Source organism: Scomber scombrus, chromosome 11, assembly GCF_963691925.1.
Source record: "Scomber scombrus chromosome 11, fScoSco1.1, whole genome shotgun sequence".
Taxonomy (NCBI): Eukaryota; Metazoa; Chordata; class Actinopteri; order Scombriformes; family Scombridae; genus Scomber; species Scomber scombrus.
This window is the reverse complement of record NC_084980.1, coordinates 21,029,068-21,053,842: the sequence shown is the minus strand read 5'-3', so window position 1 is coordinate 21,053,842 and position 24,775 is coordinate 21,029,068. Positions and strand designations below refer to the sequence as shown.

Below are 24,775 nucleotides of genomic sequence, written 5' to 3'. Positions count from 1 at the left end.
CGAAACTATGGCAAATTCATACGTCCATCGTTAATCCAGATCTCACCAAGCATTCAATCACAAAATCTCAAATAGGTCTATGATGACCCTAAACCCATGACTTATGAACAGGGTTAATAGTGCTCCTAACACACTCAAAAATAAGGGCAGAAGCATTTATTTCTGGACTGAGACTGAGTTTTTGCTCTTCCATCACTGTGCCACCACTACTGGTGGGTGAGGATATCAAAATGTTGGGTTTTGTCAGTTCTTTTCTTCGAGAAAGAAAATCCAGACTCTACCCTTTTTTTCTCTGCCTGTGTCCCATTTTCCTGGCTGTCAAGCAGTTGTCACATGAAAACAATGGCAGGGACGAGGTGGAAAACACATAAGCCTACCTATGCAAATCCTTCTCTCAGCACAAGACTGTAAGCTTTGAACTGAGCTCTTTCTAGACTTTGATACATCACATTCAAAACTTGGCTTTTAATGCATGCTTTCTTCTCTTTTGTGTAAAAGGTACTGTCATAGCTGTCAACCCAGTATTGGTTATAAGGTGCCTGAATTTCAAGGTTGATGTTATCAACTTTTGAATACTCATAATTACCATTGCTCAAACTAACCAGACTAATGCATGCTCTAATTGTTGTAACTATTATGTAAACACCTAAACTGGGTTATCTTAGTCATTATCAAATGAGATAAACATATCTGAATAAGACAATCATTCAAAATACTGTGACCAGATTAAGGACACCGAGGGAGGAACAACTGAAAGGGAATCAGTAGCATACCCAAGGAGTTTGTTAGTATCCATGTACTCCTGAACCAAATGGCCACTGAAAAAACACTTAACCTTGGTGAGATAAAGAGATCAATAAACTTTCTGAAGCTATTACTTGTCTTGAAAATGCAGAAAGCAGGTTAGACTTTCTGGAGGATGAGCCAAAGAACTTAAAAGAAACTCCACTAGCCACCTACAGGACAGATCAAGGCACAACCTACAATTCCAGACATTCCTGAAGCAATGTGAAGGTAGGGACCCTGAATCATTCCTATCTGCTAATCTTCGGCAGATTACGTGAATACACAAAGTTGCTCCATCAAATTAAAGGCCCATTCAAGTTGAGATACCCTGCTGTACTATACATTACAACTTTTGGGAAGGAGAAGAGAGTTGAGGTCCCCAAGTTCCTCATTTCTATGCAAGGTTTGGTTATATTGTGGTATTAAGACAATCAATGGAGTGGAGTGGAAATCACCCCAACCTCCTTCTGTATGTGCATGGTACTGTATGTGCATGGTACCAGTTTGTACCATGCACATGGGCTGGCACACAAAGTAAACTTTGTATATAAAAAAAGAGAAAAAAAGTTCCTTGATCATATAAATAGATCTTAGAGAAGATGACAAGCATTGATTTCCACTGGCAAACATCATTTGTGCTCATATCCATTATTTTTCCTGCAATCATTACTGTTAGTTTATAAAACTGCTTTTTTTGCTGCTTTTGCTGTGGTTTCACTTGATTTGTTATCTTTGATATGCTTTTCATTGATAATATTCCATTGACTGGTCTGACATTATTATAGTATGACCATTTCTTATATGCTAACAGAAGAAGGAATATCAAGAAGATCGATATTTGTATACCTTGCCAATGCTCAACCAATAAATTGCTCATCATAAAAAAAGTAGAACAAAAAGGCTTTCATGTTATAACTAATGAATGGAATAAATAATTAATCAAAGCAAAAAGCAATACACACCCTCAATTGTGTCAACAAATAAGATTGTTCTTGTATTGTACCACATCCTGTCAGAATTAACCTAATTATCCAATGAATCACTGGGTTATAACTTAAATGAATGCAGGCAATTTTAACACCTTATGTTCAGAACCTATATATACAAAGTGTGAGCTTGATCTAGTAGTAATTATTAGAAGATGTTACAGTATTTAGCATTTACTAATGTAGTAAGTATGTACTCAAAGCAGGTGTATTTCTCACTTAAAAACACAAAGATGCTTGTCTCTGCTTCATCGAATTGAAATTTTAATTTGACCCTGAGGGCAGGCTATTGACAAATCAGTAGAGATCCCTGGTTTTGACAGCATTGAGGGAGCCTAGAGTCTAATAAGCTGCTGATTGCTCTGTGTGTGGGGGATTAAACAGCTTCTCTCAGTTAACCTAATGCCTACAGCAGTATTTGTGGTGTCTGAGGTCATCAGAGAGATGAAAGGTATGAAGTTCCCGGACTCTGGGTTCCTTTGGTGATCAGGAACACCTGTTACTGTACACTAAACAGTTAATGACTGGGACAATACAAGAAAATGGGTTTGATGAATAAATTGATGAGGACAAGAGCAGAGGTGAGCTTGTAGTAGGTTAGGTAACATTTTTATTTATACATTTTTTTCCACACACAGTCAACACATAATTGTGGTACTTTTTCCTAGCAACTATACACGTTTCTCTTTTCCCTTGTCAGGAGCCTCAGAGCAACGGTTGTAATAAATGCAGAGACAGCAGGGAGTGTCGCGTAAATGGCACTTGTGTGGCAAACAATTAGTGTATTCCCAAGCCTGCCAGAGTACCCAATGAGAGCTACTCTGGAGTGTAGAGTATCAGGGATCGATATGCACGCGGCAGAGAGAAAACCATTAATTCTTATTAATAATGGATTAGCAAGTTATCATTTTCATGAGGCAACACTTAGTGGAAAATTTGTCTGATGGCATCAGCACTGCTTGTTTTAATGGAACACTTCCATTAAGGCCTTTTCAGGCCATTAGCAGGCAACTTGTTTGCCATTAATTCCATATAAAGCTACCTCCCCTGCAAGTTATTTACCCCGATAAAGTTAACCGCTCTACAGGTGGCTTGTTTAAACCAATAAACATCATGTTTGCTATCTGCACTTCTGTTTTACTGCTGAACACCAAAGAACATTTTTTCCCTAAATGACACATACAAGTACATAGCAGGTGTTCTAATGTATAATGCTGAATTGTAAGTCTGGTTGACATGAAGCAGGGTTTCCAATACACAGCCCCCGCTGGTCAAAGCCAAAGATGAATGTAAGACAGTAAGGATGCTTTCAGTTCAGGTTATTTCACTGAAATGCCTTTCAGTGGCTGTATTGGAAATATTTCCCTTGGTACAAGGATCCAAATCCAACTAGGATGTTAAAATCTCTGTTTGCTGGATTGTCCAGTTTCCTCGCAACACCCACTCACACTCATTAACAGTCAGTTCACCCTGAATTCAATTGTGTAACACAATAACCAAAGAAACTTTTTTTTTTTTTTTATAATAGTGTAGTGGCCGAAGACTGATGGAACTTCATAAGCTTTATCACAAGAGCAATGTGAGTCATCCTCGCTGAGATACTGTAGACAAAATGTCTAAACTTATGGAAGAGAAAAAGAAAAGGAAAAACATCAAACTAACAATACCCCAGTGGACCATGAGAAGACGGGCTTTCTATCAGGCCTTCCAGTCTTCAGTGAATTATTCAAGACAGAGAAGAACAAGAACTCTAAGTGCAATTATCGTTCACTCTTCTCTTCCCAGTGTGAGCAACATTAATATAATGGCTTTCATCTTCTCAAGCCGATTATGAACCAGGGAGGTATCTCTCAAGTCCACAGAAGACAGAAGAGAAGAGAGGGAGTCTCTTCTCTTCTGTCAGTCAGTATATGACATTTGGAGGAAAAAAACCCACAATGTGCTTTGGTGACCGATGCCTGGAGTGGGCATTTAAAACAACTGTTTGAAAAACATGCAAGGATAAATGCTTCATTGTGTACTTTTTGATGGTGAGGATGTAGGTGTTCTTAGTATCACACAATTGGGAGCCAAAGGTTTTATGTTACCTGTGGTATTTAAACTGGCGCCGAACCTAGATCTAGTCAAAGATGACTCACTACCTGTGGCTTCTTTCAATGCACCTGATTCCTTAAGGGAAGGTTTTAACAGACATTAGATAAAGATAAGACATAGAAAGGCAATTCCTTTGTTATACAGCTACTTTTGTTTCACTATTGCATAAGAAAATGCTAAACGCTGTTCAAACGAAAACTATGCTTATAAAATGAGAGCAAGCTACAGTATATGTTTTATAGTTCCTTTCCTCTAAGCAAACCACCATAATTGTTTGCTGGCTGAAGACTCATTATATCATTATCTGAAAACAACTGATATAGAGGAAAGCACACTATGTGGACAATACAAATGTAAAATACAAACTCACTCCCTGTCTCCAATGAATGGGGTCTTCATGATGTATGTAACGATAAGACAAGCCTGCAAGTGTGTTGGCTGAACTGCAAAGCTCATCTGCATAACCCTGAGGCTACATCACCTCCGATGTTCATTTAGTTCATTTGATGAAATGTTCTTATTTTCACTGTCATGAAACTAAGTGTTTTTCCATTTTGAAACTGTGAAGGACGACTGAGTGCTGCATTTGAAGGCATGTGTGGGTGGGTAACACTGTGTCAACCTGGGGACACTCGCAAAACAAAATATTTAAAGGGAAAAGTACATTTGGAATGTATCTTGAATATGTAAGAGTATATAGTGTGACGCCTTTCTAATGGAAATCCAAACCACTCTGTAAAGCTGCTGTGGGAATACGAAAGGAGATTCGGGGCAACTCATGGGAGGGCTTTATTAATGCTGCTGGGTAAAGTCCAATGGTCACCTTGGTTTGGACTCTAAAAATTAATAGACCAGTGCAGGGAAAATGTTAAGTGTTTTGAGTGATCCCTGGAGGGGTTGGGTTGGTGGCTCAGCTGCTGAGATGGTTCCTAGCTTCTTGAGACATCCCATTTTAGGGTTAGCTCATCATCCATCACCATGCACCCCCTTACAACCCCACTAACCTCATTAATTTGCCTCCCCAGATTAGCCATCCCTAGGAGACCACAAAGAGTCCCTACCATTGTTCTCATTTTCTCACCCACACAGCCTTAAGGTCTTAAGTAATTCAACCTTCCACTAGCCAAATTTGAGGGGAAATTAAATTATGTTACTGTAGGGACAATGAAACAACTAAGAGATTCTGGCTTTACAGGCTCTTTGTTGCTTCACTTATAATTTAGCATCTTTGAGACGCTAGGATGGCCATTTACCCATGAAATAGTTCCCACTTGAGATCCATGCTGCTCCATGTCCACAGACCGTTTGGGTGGAGTTAAATGCTTTTAAATGCACCTTAGAGGATGCTTATGTTTCTTTTTTGATTATTTCTTATTTGATTCCAGCTATCGTGAATTTCTCAAACCTCAAGAGTCTAACCAATGACCTGGATGTGAAAATACATATGAGTGTCAATTAGCACAGACTTTGCACATAATGCCTCTGTGCAAATTTAATCCACAGCCACTTTAAATATTGCTCTTCAAATTATCTGGTAATACTGGACAGTTTGAGCTCAAAGTAACCTAAGATCGATTGAGAATGTAAGTAATACGCAATACATGAGGGTATGGTAAGGGACTGAATGTGTCTATCAAGTAAATAAAGCCATCAATATGAACACAAAATTAAAACACTTTTCGCCATCTGCCCTGATCTGAAAGGACACTAAGGGACCTTGTCGTCCTGTGGCATTGCTGAATCCGGGACACAGCAGCGGGTTGGGCCAAGGGTTTGGGTTTGTGCCCTGCTAATTAGGGAGCTCAATAGCAGGGCTATTGAGCTCCCTAATTAAACTATTAATCTCACATCATTAACCTCTGAAGACCCTTTCCTCCCTCCATTCTGACATTGCTGCACTGGCTTATGAAAACAACTTCTCCTTGATTCTCTCCACCCTCTAAATTGCGTTCCTCCAACACGTTATTTTGCAGATGTTTTTTACACAGATATATTGCTTTCCCCCTGCTGCTTTCTTGTAGCACATTTCCTATTGTTTAGCTTTTGCTTCATCTCAGCTCAGTGTGCCTGTCGGTATGATGTGTCTGGACCACAGCTGTGTGCTAACTGCATTACTCTCAAAGTGGCTCTCCAAGGTGGATATGGTTACTTTTAATTAAAAAAGAATCAATTTCTATCCCTGTCAGATTTTGAACTGGGTGACCATATGGACACTTAAAAATACAATCCAATTTCCAGCCACCCGGCTCCCCTTCTGGCCACCCCTCTACAAACCACTTTGGCACATCCATCACATCACTCCATTGGAGGAGCTTTACAAATTGCCAAATCAATCTACAAAGCTTGTCTTATAGGTTCATATAATACATGGCAGGTTATGTGAATTTAAGCACTTTTTCAAACACTTTCCAAAATGTTTACTCTTTAAAGTATATAAGAAATGCTATAATACAAGGTGTATATTCTGGCATGGTGGCCCCTTTGGAAATCTCTTAGTGGTCTAGCCATTTGACTACAGAACTACAGCAGCTAGAAAATTGAATTTAGGACTAACAAACAGCATTAATCTATTGGTGACACATGGGGGAACACAAACAAGACACTATGGGGTTGTGGAATGAGACAGTTGTTTGATATAATAAGTCACTTTAAACTTATTAAGTTAATTATGGTGCCATTGTCAGCCTCCTGCCACTGGGAGTGAAAAGAGCACGCTTGGTACAAAAGAGGCTTCAATGATCTTGCTGCACCTCACATGAAAAGCCACCCAAGATTATAACATGAGGAGAGGAGACACATACATCAAAAGCTTATTAAAGCCAATGAAATAACTCACAATGACAGCACTACAAAAAGATAACCATTACATTTAAGTGCTGGGTATGTGTGACTTTGAGGCTGACCTTGTGAGCCTGTGGCCTATTGTGTACAAGGAGGCTGTATAGAGAGCTGGTTGATTAGGCTGAGCTCCCTGGGGATCGATGGGACGTCTGCGATCAGCACTCAGAGTAATAACACTGTATTGTGTGCCTACTCAATGACGATATAAGATGAATGATGTCACAGGGCTATAACACTGATAATGTTGGTGGTGGATTTCTTGTACTTATTTGTGCTGCTAAATCATGATGAATTGTACTGTCTTAAGCATTATGCCAAACAAACAGTATGACAACAACCTTTTGAAATGTAGCCAACCAACAACTACAACGAATAAGGCACTATCCTTTAGTATTTTTAATGTAAGGGGACGGTCTAACACTGTTCACACATGTTCGCTACCTGTGGTTGCTTTGACAGCTTAACTTTTTCAAAGGGAAGACAAGGACAGACAGACCAAACCCATGTAATCAGAAAGTTGCCAGGCACCCCACCCATAATATCTGTCTGGTGTCTGCCTTGTAATACAGGAAATCCAAACCAGAACTATCAAGTTCACATAAGTAAGTTGCATACAAATTACAGGCACAAAACTTACACAACCCTGCTATTAGTGGTAGGTGTTATTTTTGCCCCCAACAGTCTTATTTTAATTATATGTTTGTTTGCTTTACTGTCTGTGTAATAGCAGGTCTAAGCCTTTTCCCATGTGTGCTTACATTAAACTATAACCACAGGTTAACCTCGGACCAGAGCCAGAATTTATGAGTTCCTTTTTGTTCTATCTGCCTCTTGAGCTGAAGACCCTTCTTTTCTCATGTCCCTTATTCGTGTATCAGTGTTTGGGTGTATCTTCAGTAAAAACGCTTGTGCCAGCTTGTCACAGCAGAGTATCTTTGTCTGTTAATTAAAAAGCTTGGCTCTGTGTTTTTATCTGTAAACGCTATGATTGCTGAAATTAAAGACCAGGGCAATTTTGCTCTCATGGAGACAGAGAGGTAGAAAGCAAAAAGACAAGAGTGGCAAAAGTAAAGATACTGTTGAACACTGTCCGTATTAACTAATTTGTCATTGAGTGAACACATTAAAATACAATTATTTTCTGTCAAGTATCCTATGTCTAGCTGTCTGTCTGTCTGTCTGTCTGTCTGTCTGTCTGTCTGTCTGTCTGTCTGTCTGTCTGTCTGTCTGTCTGTCTGTACCTTAAGATATTGTTAAATATCTCAGAATTGTTTGGAAAAATGGGAAGTGGAGACTGTATAGGCAACATGCTCTGAAGGCATAGAATACTATAGATTCAACCATGACAAAATGTTTCACAAAATTGAAACTCTTTAGCCATCTGGCATATGCATAACATTTGCTTTTGCATGTGGATATCTGCATACTATAGATTAAAAACAGCACAAATGCAACACAGCTTAATAATCAAGGCCTGTCAAAACTCAGACAGACTCAGCACATTTAAATAATATCTTGGCAGCTTCAATGCTCCTGACATTACCTTTTTTGCTTGATGGTCTCTAAAAAAAGCACATGCAATTCTGTGTATTTTGTTCATCCCCATAGGTGGCAATTAAAATGCAATGCATAGAGAAGCCAAGGTACACAACATAACATGAAAATGAACATGGCTTACAACCAGTAAATAAATTATCAACACTGCAGATCTTGTTTGGTTCATTGGGAAGACTATTATGCCAATTATTCATAGAGGAAAAGTTGGCTTACATTCAAAATTCAATTTATTTCTGACAACTTCTGTCAACAAAATGTTATTCTTCTTTAATTCTTCATTCGCAATTAGCATACATTTTATAACAGAATCCAATGAAAGTGCTGAACATACAGCAGCACATCATAGTAGTTCTGGGTACCAGTCAAATACATTTCCCTGTATTAAACTCTGGGGACTGAATCAGTGCAGTGGGGCACATCTTTGAAGTCTCACTTAAGCACTACTGCTCAAGTCACGGCCTGATTTGGCCCGATCACATTACAGGCAGAGCAAAGACAGTAATGCAAGACCACAAGAAAAAAAGACAGGAGTGCAAAACTTTCCTGCAAGGTCAAGTTCACACTGACACTGTGCAAAAAAATCTAGACAACACCGCAAGAGACAAAGATGATAACACAGGGCTGAGTGAGAGAAGGCAAAGGGTACAGAAAAACAAATCCTATTGGACCTGTGTATGAAAGGACAGGCCAGTTGGAGAGGTTGGGTGGGGGAATGGGAGGGGTTGGGGCATAATTGAATTACAGTGACCCTATGACAGCACTATAGGTGAGGTCATGTGTTGAATTAATTCTGTCCCTGACCTCGTCTTCAGCAGGGTAGAGCCTCTTGGTTGCCCCAAAGACCCAAAGGCGCAGCAACAGTGACACATCTTTCTGCGCGGCTTCTTCCAGCCAAAACTGTCATTCAGATTGACAGCCAGGCACAAAGGCCGATGGAGCTTCACTGCACGCACTGTACGCCTATTTTTAGTGCAAATGCTAAAGCCCTCTATACTGTGGGACATGCATTAGACAAGCTGCTATTTCAGTTTGCGGGAATCCACATAGCACACCAAATATAAATAGAATCTACAGTATATTTGGTCTTAAATGAAGATCTAGACTGCACAGTATAAAAGCTTGTTCATTGTGAATAGCCACACAATTAATGTACAACAATACAGTGCAGTATTACCCCTATATTCATTCTGCATTCCCACTTTTTTAAATGGGCAGAGTCTACAAAAGGGCTGTATTTTATTATAAGATAAGGAAATATACTAAAATTATTCTCAAAGAACTTACTTTTAAACCTCCCAAAGTGTGTAATTTTCACCAGAAAATGAGGAGCTAAAACGCTCTTTCTGTCAAAATATGAACACACTGCTTTTAAAGCATAGCAAGACCTGACAGGTGAATGAAGTTACTTACTGTCTGCCAGAGAGGAGATCCCCATGCAGTTGAGTAGAAGCAGGAACAGCAACGCCCCTCTGGGCAAGAGGGGCATTGCCAGGTGAGTATTAGGCACCATGTTCCAAGTTGGCACTGCTCCCTCCTCAGTCCCCTGCTAGACGCGTCCCACTCTGACAGGATCAAAGACTAACACCTGGGAAAGCAAACACATGCAGAACAGGAGTGCAGAAACATTAGTATTCAAACTCACCATATATTTGCATACATTTGAATGAGCATAACAACACAGTAAAGCAGAAAATATCAAAAGCAAGTCGCAGAACAGAGCCAAAGGAGACAGAAATTTTGTACACTTGTAAGAAAACAAGAACACACAACACTGGAGATCTTTGGTTGCGATCAACAAGGCACCAAATACCCACAACAAAATCCTGCTCAGGGCAGACGAAAATACAAGTGAAGCGAATGTAACACGCAAACAACATCAGCACAACAGAACAAATGTAGTACAGTGCCACAGAGAGAAATCATAGCAAGAAATAACAAGAACAAAGAGGAGGTCAGGACACAAGATTAAGCTCCACAGTCATCCTCTCACAATGGGGATCAGTTAAAAAGCCAGAGGACCTCCTAAACTGTACTCCCTAAGGACCACCACCCACTTAATGTTCCCCATTAAGAAAATGAAAATGTGTCTTCCAGATGGGTTCATATCAACAAAGTGCAATGATCTCATTGAATGACAACATGTACACATACATAAACATTTACCACAAAACACACCCACAAAGGGGGGGGGGGTGAGGTTGGTCAACAAAGCAGCAGCAGGTGTACCACAAATTAACCATAATTAAAACAAGCACTAAAATAGAAAGCATTGCTCCATCGTTTTAAGTGGTAGGTGGAGACAAAGAAACAAAGGCTGAACCTCAAATGACACTGCGCAAGGAGTGCTTCTTTGTCTTTTTAGGAATTAGATTTAGTGTAGGAAATGACTAAGCCGACTGATAAGATTTAGATATATGGCCATAAATTTGTTATAGCCTGCAGTTTCAATGTCTAATTCTATTACAAACAAAGTAACTGTGTATCCCCATAAATTGCACTAACAAAATTTATTATCCCTACACTCTTGCCCCTTGGCCATCTGTGATGAGTAATCATAACGCTGTAAAGCAGACCACAATATGGTAAGGATAGATATCTCTCTTTTTGATGGAATTAAAGCACTATCTCCAGAGGACTTCAGGAAAAAAAAGAGAACTAAAATGAGAAAAGTTTGAGAAGTTTTAAAATAAGCCTACTTTTGTCTTCAAGGGCTTTCTGACAATGATTCTGTACAAAGCTTTAACAAGAGGCCTGTTGGAATTGAACTGAAAACTTTCTCAGCTCATCTGTTCGGTCTCACTGCCCAGTTTATAGTGGCGATTAAACAATAATGATTGTTGAAATTTGTTAAAGGAGAAAAAGAGGCGCTCACAATGTAGAATATCTTGATGCTTGCTGGGTGGCCGGTCAGCTTTAGTCTATTCAGTTCGGCTAAATAAGTTTGAGTGTCAGGAACACAATGCCTCCAGTATCTTGTAGGAAATCAGTATCTTCCATTCTTGAGCCTGTGGAGGTGTTGAGCACCCCTATTACTCAGTAAGGAAACGCACACACTGAGCACCTGTTCGATCACCCTCTCTATGAAACAAGACCAAGAGAAACACTCGGCTGGCCAGAGATCTTAGCAAAGCAAAATTTCAGACGTTCCTTTTTCTTCATCTGACCTGTGCTTTAACATCTTTCAACAAGTGACTTGGCGAAGGAAAATACAGGCATGGCTGAATAAAACGATGTAAAGGAATGCTGTGAGTCACGGTGCTCACCTGGGGACAATCTCAGACAGGTATCATTGACGCCGAGCTCTTCATCACTCTTTGTCACTTATAGGAATGCACCTCAAGGCTTTCATGTCTACTAAACCAATTTCCGATACAACACACCTTGCATCTCAGGAATTTCCAAACACTGTGCGCCGTTAATATCATCCATCATCAGCTAAAAGTTCAAGCTGTGATTGTATCAGACCGTATTATACTCCTCCCTGCATGTCGAGATTTTAGACATACCCATAAGAGAAGCTTAGATAATTTGAAACCTCTGAAATAAAGCTTCCCTCTGTGTCTTCACCTTCACTAGTAATGAGAAAGAAACTCATTGTTGGTGTGTTAAACTGTAATAGTCTAAAGAAGAAAAAGGTATAACATTACACTGCTCAGGGTGCCAAAAGAACTGGATCTCCCCTTCACTACGCAACCTGACTTGAAGAAATTTAGGCCCTGTTTTGATTTTAAGTTAACACACCAATTTAGCTTTGCAAATTGAGAGTAACTCGTATCAACTTTGACTGACAAATGTGTTTTGACACTCATTTTTACGTATGCCAGCCTTGCATTGGTTCATGTCGGTGGGTAGAGAGAGTGAGTGAGGCTGATAGAGTTGGCTACTCGCCGTGCTCCAAACCCTTAGCGGTGGAGGGATATCTTTCACAGCAGATGCCAGAGAGAGGCAGATGCTTTTCATCTTCAATGAGACAAATTCCTAGAGCGAGGTTTATTCTTTATTTATTTAGCTACTTATTTTTTTTCCCAGTGCAGCCCGGTGCCTCCCAGCTGCACACAAATACTAAGGGACAGCGCTCGCAATGTGCATTTGTGTTGCGTGGTGGTGGTGCTACTAAGAGAGAGACAGGACACCGACGTGGAGAAATGGTGCAGCGTGATCCAAAAACTGAGCACGTGGCTCTGCACACAGGAAGACATTGTTTGCGACTGTGTGGGAGAGCGAGAGAAAAACAGTAAGAACATGTAGGGGTGGACGTCTGCCCTTGTGAGATTGTATGTGTATCCTTCTGTTTTGGTAATGATTTCATTCTGAGGCCTGGTGTGTCTTTGTATGTGTGTGAGTGCGTGTGTGTGTGAGAATAAGAGAGCAAAGTGTGTGTGAGACAAGAGGAGTTAGCGCTGCATAATTATGACTAAAATGATCATCCAGATTATTTCACCAGAAATCCTAATTAATTATCAACTTCTTCAGGATTAGTCAGAATGACTTCAAGAGCTAAATGAATTTATCACAACAGTGGATGAGCTCAATTAATATTGTTATAAACTGCAGTTCATGATCTAAACTCATTTTTATAAATCAGTATTCCACAACATATAGGCTACCAGAGTTTTACAAATGTGTGTAGTTTCAAACAGTAAATTAGGGCATTCTGGCTTACAAATATAATAACCTGATTCACATTAGTTATTTGTATTTTTCTCACAGCTTAAACATGTGAATTAATGTATTGATAAGATGCATAACTGATATTCAGTGGATGTTAAACTACAATCTACGCTATACTTTTAAAAAAGATTTCAAGGCCCAGCACCTTTAAACTTAATAATTCTTGTTTACTTATCTTTTCTGAGCCCGTAGTAACAGCAGCTCAACACGTAAAGCTGTTAACCCGCTGTACTGCTGATGGATGAAAATTTAACTTGTTAATTGTAGCACAGCTAACGAAACGAGCTAATCTGGCTAACATCTAACGGCTAACAGCTTCACACGTGTCAGGCTAGTCCAACTCCAGTTAGCACACTTTCATACACTCAAGTCAGTTTCCATCACAATTAAAATCTAATTTTGTGGCAAACACTGTGTTGAATATAGATAGTCTTTGTGCAAACACTATTAGATGACTTAATAACTAATTAAGCATGATAAAGATGTCCTAATATTAAAGACAAGGCTCAGTCAAAGAGTCCCCTCCACTTCAGAGCGCATTATCTCTCACAACATGGACACTTACAGATGAAAATAATGTTTAAGGCCTCCAAGGCTGATTAACTGTTTATGACAAAATGAGCTCCAGGCTCTTTTTTTTTTTTTAAATCAATCAGCACAATTTGAAATGTAGGTAGTGATTCAGAGGTCTGCAATCAGGCTACACACAATTTAGGGTGCGGCACAAGGTCTCTTGTCCAATTTGTCATGTGCATGTATACTATAGACAGAGGTGGCAACAGTTTATGTAAACACAAAGATACAATGAAAGAGACCATGAGGTTATTATATTGATGCTGAGGCAGGAATAACTCTAACCCTTATTGAGCAGCCAGGTCATCCAGGCTTCCTTTTAGGAAGCAGCTTTGAAGCCATGTCAGGAGAGTTCTCAGTAATGCAAAGCGTGACATATAGGGTATGTGTAGCAGACAGAGGGCTAAGAGGTTTGGTTAACTAATTAACAAGGGAACAATGAGATGTCAACATCTCAAACGGTAAACTATCGAGGACAAAAGAGCTTTTGAAGTGAGTTCAGTGGGGAGGGGAATAAAACGAAAAATACACACCTATCCTGTTTGCTTGTTTGCCACCCACATCAGGTCCCTGTCATTGAAGTTATAACCACCTCCCAACCTCCCTTGTGTGTGTGTGTGTGTGTGTGTGTGTGCATGTGTGTGGTAAGGGAGTGGCCACCCATACAGCAATGGTACTCTACAAACAAGGCAAACTAAGACACAGCTGCGCAGAGTGAGCGCAGAGGCTGAGTAAACACTACTATTACATTAACTACAGGTAGCATCTCTGCTTTCCATCGTTTTCATCCCTCCTACTTGTGTTCATTTTTCTACCTCCGTCTCCATTTAATGGGTCATCCTAAGCGTGCGTAGGTGGGACAGCTGAGATATATAGCTAGCAGTGTGGGGAGCTAATCATGGCCGTCTCTGGAGGTGATAAACCCAGACTGGAGAGGTTTGTGTTGGCGCAGCCTGCAACGGCTCCATAAACATAGTTACAAGTTGAATTTCGACAGGAGTGTTTTGGCCCCTGATTAGTTTTCCATGCCCTAGAAGGCTCCTCACAAGTCTGCGCTCCTTTTTTTGTTTTTTTACCTCAGTAGTGAACACGCACCACAAGACCCCCGGGAGAATAACAGCAAGCCGGTGAACCATGTATTGTGAAATGAAAGTGTAAAGTAACCAAATTAGTTTTTCACTCTAACTCTGAAAGCCTCGCTGTATCCACAGACTTGATGGCGCATGTCTTTTTTTTACAGGGCTGCGACAAGGCGCTGCATTGAAATTCACCTAACAAAGGGTAATGTCCTGTGACCTATCAAGTTTTACAGCACTTCTGTTTACAAGCTGATTCCAGTTAATTGCTAACGTTTTACAGCCAAGATGAAGATTAAAGGACAACTATAACAGACAAGTCCACTTCCTTCCAGGGTGAGCAACGGATACTAATGCAATAATACGGTGAGTATGATGACCTACAAAGGCACAAGTAAATCGAATAAATCACAAGAAAAGCATCTGCCTGCTTGGATGACTCAAAGAAATCCATGAGGTGAATTCATTTGAGATGGTTCAAAATGATGTATAACAATACGACGGCCTGTGACGCATTGTGAGGCAACCTGTGACGCACGAGGGCTGGATTTAATGCACCAAGCTGCACCCTGATGTCATGACGCAGACACTGACTTGCCTCTCCACAGAACCATCTAATACTGCCTTCATCCATACGATACAATGTCGATTGGCATTTAGTCTAGTTGAGTGAACATTTAACAAAAACTCGAGCACCTCCATAAATTGTCACTGAAGTGGAGAATTTACAATCACCTCTGGGGGGGGCAGCAATCTTTTCAGCTGCAAATCAATCTGGGAATGAAAGGTGATAAGTATTACACTGATATGTATTACATGGAGTAGAAGAGACATACCAGAGTGCCACTTCCATTTGAATTTATTGTAGAGTGATTATTGGCGTCGTCGAGCTGCAGAGCAAGGAGAAAATGGCTTGCAATACAAAGTGCTGGGCAAAGGGCCTGCAATAAATCAAAAAGCAGGCTCAATGTAAAACAGACATTCATCAAATAAAAGCAATGCTGTGTATACCTAGAGCAATCGAGTGTATGAAACAGCTTTCTGTAAAGTATCACCAACCTTTGGAGCCATGTTTACAGAATACAAAACAGTTTCACTTCATTGAATTGCAGTGGAATATTCGTTAAACTATATACTTCAGCATTTCCCAAACATAGCCGCCACGTTTTAATTTGCTACAGTTTCACGTCAGCATAAGAGCTGCCATGTATTGATTTTTTCCTTATCGCACTATTTAGCGAAATCATTTAAGCAGAAGGTAACCCCCATAAAACCCCATGGCATGTTAACACCCATAAAAATGATTTAAACCACAGATGTTATAAAATAATTTCTTCCTAAATACTGTATTGACCCCAATATAAGGCGACCCTGATTATAAGATGACCCCTCTCTTTCTTTTTAATATAACTTACATCATAGTGTAGTTGCACAGCTGCACACTCTTGGAAGCAGTTGCACATTATTTTCTCTGGCAGTTAGCATTTAAAAGACTACCTCTTAGTCTTTTTGAGCTCCTTATCATCTGTTACATCAGTATCTGGCAGCTTGACATATGCCGTGTATTCAGTAGAGATGGCAAAAGATGTTTTGGACTCATTTTCACTCATGGTTAATTTATTTCTTCTGTGGCAAAAAACCCCAATAAAAACATTACACAAGCCCTCAGAAACTCCTCAAGGTTAAACGTAACACTTTTAGTTTAGGACTAAAAACAACCCATAATGCAATACTCTGCGTTTGAGTCAGATTTACACCAATACTATATCCATTCAACAAGAATATCTGATGCTGTGAATCGTCTAGACTCCAAATAGAAGACAAACCCACTTTTGCATGCATTTATTCCTACTCTATAGTCATAGTGTGTATCTTTATCCCAGTGTTGTCATTGCATCAGGAATACTGGTCGGCATTCAATTTAATCTTAACCAGGACCTCACAAATGATGTTTTGCCTCATTAGGACCAGGCCTTGGTTCCCATGGGGACTACTGGTTGGTGTTTAGTCCATAAAAGGTCCCAGTAAAGTAACAAAGTCCACACACACACATACACAAATACATCTGAATATATTATTAATTTAAAGCCCCCCAGCACAATCACACTGTCATTCTGTGGGAAGCAGCATAAAATATGTTTCACTCACATTCAGGTCTGTACAAAAATACACAGTAGGACCTATTTTTCTTTCATTTCTTTAATTTTATTCTAAGATCTTTTGTGTGAATTTCCTATTTTATTTCATGTACCGCTGTTGCTTCCTCTTTTATGTTTTATTCATTTCATCTGATTTGTTGACACTCCAATGACTGGATTAATTTAACATTCTTATTAAGTATCATGGGCATTAACATTACCATGATTATTTTTCTCATAAATCCTTCCTGCTTATCTTCCTTTTGCTCATCTATCTTTCACTTTTTTATCTCAGTTGAGTGTGAATTACTTTGTAGCTTTGTCTTTAAAAGTGGTATATAAATAATAAAATTGCATTATTATTTAGGCCACCCCGTAATTCCTCAAAGCTAGTGCCAAAATAAAACTAATGGAGAATGATACAATAACAACGCTTTGTATTCAATTCAAGGACTCTAAAACCGTACAGCCACTAGCCTTGCCCTAGTTCGAAGATTGAAAAAGATTTAATATGTGTGTTTGTTTACATTTTTTAGAGAGTTCTACAAATGAATTACAGCATAATTAAGCATGATTTTGTGCTCTGGCCAAACATTACACCGGCACTATAAACTGAGACACATTCTCAACAGCAGATGTGCATATATATCAAAAGGAAATTCACACTGTCAAGCCAGAGAGATGGGCTAAGACGTCACCACTTGACGGTTTGCTTGTGGACAGATGGTGCCATAAAATGACTAGGCAGGCAGCACAGAAGGCACGGACTCCCCCCTCCCCTCACACCACGCAGAGGACTTCAACCCCCACCCACCCACCCCCACCAACCCCTAGGCAGAAAGCCTCGTCTCCGCCAGTAAAAGACAAACAGAGCGAAGGCATGTGAGCAGAAAGACTGGCAAATACAGAGCTCCATAGATCAATAGCTTGCCAAACAGAGACAGTTGTTTGGGCTCGGCTCAGTCCACAGACGTCATGGGTGGATTTTAACAGAAAGAGGAAAAATATGAAAAATTAAGCATGGTCAGAATCAAGAGAATATGGCAGGATATCGAATACAATACAAACTGAAAACACACTTTATAAGCATGTTTTCTCACTAGTGTTGCACGAAATAGAAAGAAATCTCTTGCTTCTTAAGTATATTTATTTTCTACAGGTGACACTGAGGTGAGAATTTGCCTCTCTTTGTATAAGAGTGCTGGGAGGGGGATTTTGAGGGCTTCATACTATACTGCAGGTGTCTCCGCTGTTCTAAATCAATTACCTCTAGCCAGTCAGTGCTTAGGGTAGGGGGGTATTGTAAATCAGCTTGGTGTCAGGCCAGATTAGCAACTGTAACGGGCTGCGAATGAAGCTCTTTGGCCAGGATGGACCCTCCAGAGGCCTGTGTGACAACGAAGCTGCGGCCTCAGTGCTCAGTGACAGCGCAGCAACTTTGGCAATTGTTTGCCACAATACTCTGTACTATGGTTTTCAACCCTTTAAAATGTCTGGACTTGTATAAAATGATGCAAATCAATAAGAAGGAGGAAGAGCTTTAAGGCAATATTGGATTTGCAGGATTTTTTTCATCAATGTGATCAAATACTGTGATTTGTCAGGTATTTCATTCACCGGATAACTCTTTTCTAGAAGTTAATCCATATTCCCCCTACTTTGCACACACATTATTACATTTCTACAGAAATTAGGTTTTGCCTACTCATACCGACAAAATTCAAATTGGCTGTAATGGGATTAGCCCGACTGTCACCATTGGCTATTAGTTAAAGAACGTGGTCATTCTCTCACTCATGGGCACTGCTTGGAAGATTTGTACTTGTGCAGTTCCTTATCTGACTACATCCATTTATGCAGATCTACTTTAGAGACATTTTGTAGCAGCTATTATTTCCCCTTAAAACTTACAACTTCTGAACACAAAGCTGCTGACGTGCAATTGTGGCCTACACTACACTTTATGACACAGAATGCCCTTGATTTTTCATATCCTGAATGGTTTATGGGTTGTTAGTCTTCAGACACAGCTGCAATGTGCAGAACAGTATACTGACATCATGATTTTATCATTTAAAATTACAACAGCCTATGCAAAAGACAGAGTAAAGAATCATGTGTAGTCCAAGGTACAGAAGAATAAACCCAGTGTTGACAGAGGGAAGGGTTACACTAACTCAGGGAGGGTTAGGAAAAGCACCTCCTATACAATCAAGCATTTGGTGTGTTGGGGGGGGGCTGAAACTTAAAAATAGCACCTGGTGTTTGAGACAAAGCATAAGGTTTTATTTATAGAGGAGGACCCCCTGATGCGAATTGTGTTTAGAGGAATTAAAAAGGCATACAAACATATGCTTTTCTGGGACCTATCATCAAGTAAAAAACCTGTGCCGTGCAAAGAAAGACAGAGACTCCCGGTCTACATGAAACAGTTAAGACCAAACAGCTTCAACATGGGTTGGTTGCCATTGCAAACGTGGAAAAAATAAAGAGGATCCCAAAGGTCCAAATCCAAGTCTTTGCCTGCCTTCTATTCCAGACAGCTATCCTCTCATCCCCTGTCTAACTAGTGAAAAGAAGCAGATTCTAATAAGCTGTTCTCTCTCTCTCTCTCTCTCTCTCTCTCTCTCTCTCTCTCTCTCTCTCTCTCTCTCTCTCTCTCTCTCTCTATCTCTCTCTCTCTCTCTCTCTCTACCCATGTCTCCTTCCCTGTCTCTTTCTGTCTGTCTGAGCCATGAGCCAGTCTGGTGGAGCAGATGGAACCATATATCCCCATTGCTCTCCGGAGGCCTGAGGATTTAAAATGTAAAAGAGATGAGCGCAGAATAGGCAAGGGGCAGTTGATAAAGGGCAATAGAGGCAGGGAGTCTCAGTTTAAAGCATGTCCATCAAACAAGGTAGAGTATAGTATGCCTAAAACCTATGATTGTGCTATAGAGTCTAAAAGTACAGAGATAGATTTTACATTCACACTCACCTCTAATCCTGCATGTTTGTCCTTACTGAGAGTCTAATCCAAAATGATGTCCTTCATTACGAGTGCAAAGCAACAAACTGTATTACCAGTGTTAACAGAGACAAATGACCAACACAATTCAAGTGCAGATTAGGCGTTAGGTCAACAGAAAATTAATCAACAACAATTTGAACAGTCAATTACTGGTTTAAGCCATTTATCAAGCTAAAACTGTTGGTCCCAGCTTCGAAATGTGAGGATGCTGCTTTCTCTGTTTGATATCACTGTAAATGGAATATCTCTGGATTTCAGATTGCAGGCTGGTTAGAACATGAAATCTAAAAGCAAGGTTTCTGCCATTTTTTCCTCATTAAAAAGGTCAGGGTCATATGTTGTAGAGATCATAAATCCCCTTGAGGCAAATGTGTGATTTGTGATAATGTGCTGTATAAATAAAACTGACTTTGACGTATCCCCAGAGCTCTGAGGAATTTTTTCACAATTTTTTGACCAAAATATTTTACAAACTTAACAGTTAACCCATTAATTTATAACAAAAACTGACAGATGAATAATCATTAGTTGCAGCACAAACAAATTCACAAGTCATCCTCACTTGATACAATTGTAACCATGTAGGAATGAACTTGTGTAGCTTGTGTTAAATTAGGCTGATACTCTTGGGGCTTTCTCTCAGAGTTACTTTGCCCAGATATTTAGTTTCAGACCAGCCTTCCTCCACACCTCACCTCAGGCCACCTTTCAGGTAATGAGAAAGTATCTGGGCACTGTATCTGTCGTCTGGGAGAAGATTCTGCTTCGTCCTCCATCTCTGGGTGGCAGCTTGACAGACAGGAAGAGTGAAGAACAACAGGCCGAGCAGTACAGGTTGTGAGCAGTACAATCGATTGCCAGCTGACTAGCAAGGTCCATTATACTGACAGGCCGGAGCCACAACACGACGACCTGCACTCTCCCAATGCCCTTATTACTACCTATGAATCTCTCACTGTGACCAATCTCTTGTGTGCTTTCCTCCTTCTTGCTCTCTCTTGCTATCTCACTACAGAACATCTCCCTGGAGAAAGCATGGTACTGAATTGCAATCTGTCAATCTGATGGAAGTGTCTCAAAAGAGGAAAAAGCTACACCTTAGCCGCTAGCTCCGTGTGCTAGGCACGCCATGGCTACAGAACAGAGATGACGCGAGGTTACACACTGTTCTCGAGATAAACGCAGCCTAAATATACATTTAAGCCTTGAAGAAATTGTCTGCAAGGGACACCCTCTGTCATATTAAACATTTCTCCCACCATAAACCCCATCTTTCAGCTATACTATCTGCTCTCCTTCTCATTCCAGTCCCCCAAACCCCACCACCCCCCATCCCAACCCTTTAGTTATTCTGAAATCCTTAGTCCTTGGAAGACTTATTTATACTCTCTCCCCTACCCCACCTTCCCCTTCACAGTGCAGCTGCAGATAGGATTTACCTGCAGCTGAGGCAGCCTCCAGACTATCAATTACCACAAGTGTAGAGTCACTGTTCTGTAGCTCGGCTAACAAGACATACACACACAACACAGTGCAGGCACACAGACAGATCTCTTGGACACATCCACTTAGAGAAATTCTGGGTTTACTGCAAGTCGTCGGATTTTCCTGACTAATCAAATAGTTCCGTGAAAATCCACTTCATAAAAAAAAATCCAAACCACGAGGGCTTTTCCCTGTGATTCAATGCCAGCAGAAATACATCCGATCAAGCAAACTGGTATTTAGATCAAGTGTTATGTGAAAGAGGAGCAGAATTTATAAGTGAGGATGCCAGAGATCTAAGTCTCCAGAAAATAAATCTGTGTGATTTATGAAAAAAAATCTGTAAAATTAAAAATTAGGTCATCTCAAGCATTACAATTGACTGTTGAAAAATGAATTAAGAACTCTGCAGAACATCAGTACTGGTGCTATGACTAAGCTTTTGACTCACAACATACACAGATAAATGTTGTTAAAGTTCATGTGGGAAGAGGCAAAAGTGTATTGCTTGCATTTACAAACATGATTACACACTCAAAAAAAAGCATAAACACGCAAATCTTGTCATCACTGTCTATTTGTACAGTTGTGATGTTTGACTGGTATGCGATGTGCCGAAAGCAGAGATCTCTAAATTCTTCCTGACATGTCGTCTCACTCTCTGACAATGATTAGACTGAACACCGGGCCGTTACACATAAAGAAAGACATGCAGGGACAAGACCCGTCATTCACCCCAACGGATCCACCCTGACGCCTAAAGTGCCTCTGTCACGTCAGCAAATGAAAAGCCATCACAGCCAATGTTGCACTTATCAAGCTTGAAGTCATTTTATAGACTGGTTAAAAGCTATCTTTCCGGCTCCTGTTGAACTTGTTTAAGCATGTTTGGGCTCAAGGTATCAGTTTTGATTCTCTGGAAGTGAACAACCATCTAGGTGGTCGAAATTATGTAGGGGGCACAGGCTAACAACCCTAATAAACCTCTTACGAGAACTACAGCCTACAATCTAGCATGGCTTGACCACAGAAAACATCCCAGTGTAAGTCTATGAAGTGAGATCTGAGGAAGTGAATTCCTTTTAAGTGAGCCATAGAGTCTAGCCACAGGAGCAGTGTAGTGATCATTAAGATAACATATTCGGGTCAAAAAGCTAATGAATGTGCATTGAAAATGGACTATATAGAAACTCTCTGTATAACCTTTTTTTGCAGCTCACCACCAAACCATTAAAAGCAGTAGCCTCATGAGATACTTAGCAAGGGGATTTTTTTTCATGCTTTCACCAACATGCAAAAAAAATACATTATCTACCCCACACATAAATTAGATCGCCTTACCAGAAGACTTAAATGCATTTCCTCGGTTTAAATGTTCATTTCCATACTTAAGATGAGTTTCCCAGCATGAGAGGCAAATGGGCTTTCCTATGAAGTATAAAGAGGGAACTGGTTATCCCCCCACTTCTCCCTTTTCTCAACCAGTGCTCTTGTCTGACTGTCAGCCAAGGCAGCCAAGTCTCCCATGTTTACTAATGTAGAAGCAACCCCTTTATCAGGGAAGAGATTTGTAGGGAAGAGGCAGGGGATTAGCCATCAAATTACCAGGCAGACAGCATCCCTGCTCCAGGGTTGTGAAGCTGTAATCTCCGAGGCTGAAGGGGGAGATCCTGATAAAGGTTTGGGAGTGGAGCTGTGAAACTACAAACTCTGAACTGAGCAAAAATGAAATATGAAAGTATGGGGATTTTTTTGTTTGTTTAATTTTTTTTCCTGAGCAAGTTCCCCTTCCCTTTTTTTGGTGTAAATTTAGGTCAAAATGCATTTGTATTGACGCTATTGTCTTTTTACAGTTCTACATCACAATGTTAACTTTCAGCCATGTTGTTGAGTTATGTAGTATCATTACATAGCTCAATGCACCCCACAGTGCAGGACTCTTTGTAGAGAAAAGCTTTCAGACAGAAGAATGCTGTAGCTAGGCAGGACTCGCAGAATTAGATTTCAGTGGCCTTGCCCATGGTTCTTACATTGTCACCCTGCTGCCCTCCCTTAAACAAGCAATGCTCTCTTCAGAGAATAGCCCCTGGACACAGGAATGTTTCATCAACGCCTCGGCCTCAAGCATCCTTACAGAGCCACAGCGGGCCAACGGACGCTGCACAGCCAGGCTATAAATAAGTCAGGCTTTATAATGAAACCAAATGAATCTCCATCCATCTTCCAAAAACAAGCCATGGACCTCAGAGTTTTGCAGGAAGAAGAGTCATTGCCTGCACTTGAAAATAAAAAAACAAACCATAGGATGAACAAAAGCCAAATGTTATACTGATGCTGAATGTGTCACTCTATACAATACACAACACACGTGTCGTACTCTCTCAGAGCTAGTGTGAGCGTGTTCAGGTCCACGTATGTGAAGCCAAGAATGTGAAGACTTATTATGCCATTATATGACAGCTTATTGATAGTGAGAGACCAGTCCTGCTTGCTGCTGGTTTAGCAGCACCGGACTGCTGAAAGAGAAGTCATAACTTTGGAAGAATTGACAGGGTGGCTGATAAAGTAATCAAGTCAAATGTTGAGTCTATGCCAGGCATTTGAAGAAATTGGAAGGCTGAGCAAACAAGGGTGGTGGTGGAGGGATAAATCAGCCACATGACTATATTCTCAGAACCAAGCACCACATAAATCAAGCCTACATTCAGTTTTATTTGCTTTACTGCAGCTTAGCATCACAATTATCCCCTCATACTCAAAAGCAAGGTAAAGCTGTGACCTTTAATTCTCTTTAATGGCAGTCCACAAGCAACCCATCTGACCATGCCTGCCTGCAGAAAAAAACTGTATTAGATTTAAGATATCAGCAGCATCATTCAGTAATTCAGTAATATCACATAAAGTAAATGAACGGTATAATGCAACAGGGCAACAACAGTAATCCATAGTCCTCTACTATTTTCAGAAAATAGCTTACAGCATTGTAGATTTAATATTTGTTGTGGCCACTCTACGTCTCCAACCTGAATCTCTGCACATTTCACACACACTGTACAAAAAGAGCACAAAAAATGATGCTGCCCCTGAAAATGGAGGCTGTTTCAATCAATGTGCAGGCGTAATGGGATGATATGGAATTGAAATGAGTTTTGAGCAAGGAGGGAAATGTCCTCACTGACAAAGCGGATTTGTGTTTCCATTGAGAAACCCATGGCTATAATGCATGCAGGGCTAAGGTTTAAATGAAAGGTACAGGGCTATGAGTACAAAATAGACCTCTGATGGCTAGTTATAGCTGGGCATAAAATGTAGATAGATACATTTCAAATGTCGAATAGCATATATAATGTAAAATAAGAGTACAGAGAAGGAAATAATAAATACTGAATGAACAGAACTTAATACAATCTGAGCACTATTCAATCCATTTTAAAGACACAATGAGCTAATGCTACACTGTAACAGTTCTACAGGACATTTTTCATTCATCACTACCTGGCAGCAAAAGTGACTTTAGCTACCTTAAAATAAACCTATTTTCACAATAACTACTTTTGT

At 40.2% G+C, this 24,775-nt stretch overlaps 1 protein-coding gene across 3 annotated transcripts in view; it reads right to left on the bottom strand.

Annotated features, from left to right (window-relative positions):
- Nucleotides 1–24,775, bottom strand: part of LOC133990931 (receptor-type tyrosine-protein phosphatase F) — a 177,747-nt gene that overhangs the window by 98,964 nt on the left and 54,008 nt on the right. For all 3 annotated transcript variants that reach the window (XM_062429355.1, XM_062429357.1, XM_062429356.1), the window contains exon 2: nt 9,675–9,849. In XM_062429355.1, the coding sequence (XP_062285339.1) occupies nt 9,675–9,774 (100 nt within the window). In that variant the 5' untranslated portion in view covers nt 9,775–9,849. The remainder of the gene's footprint in view (nt 1–9,674; nt 9,850–24,775) is intronic.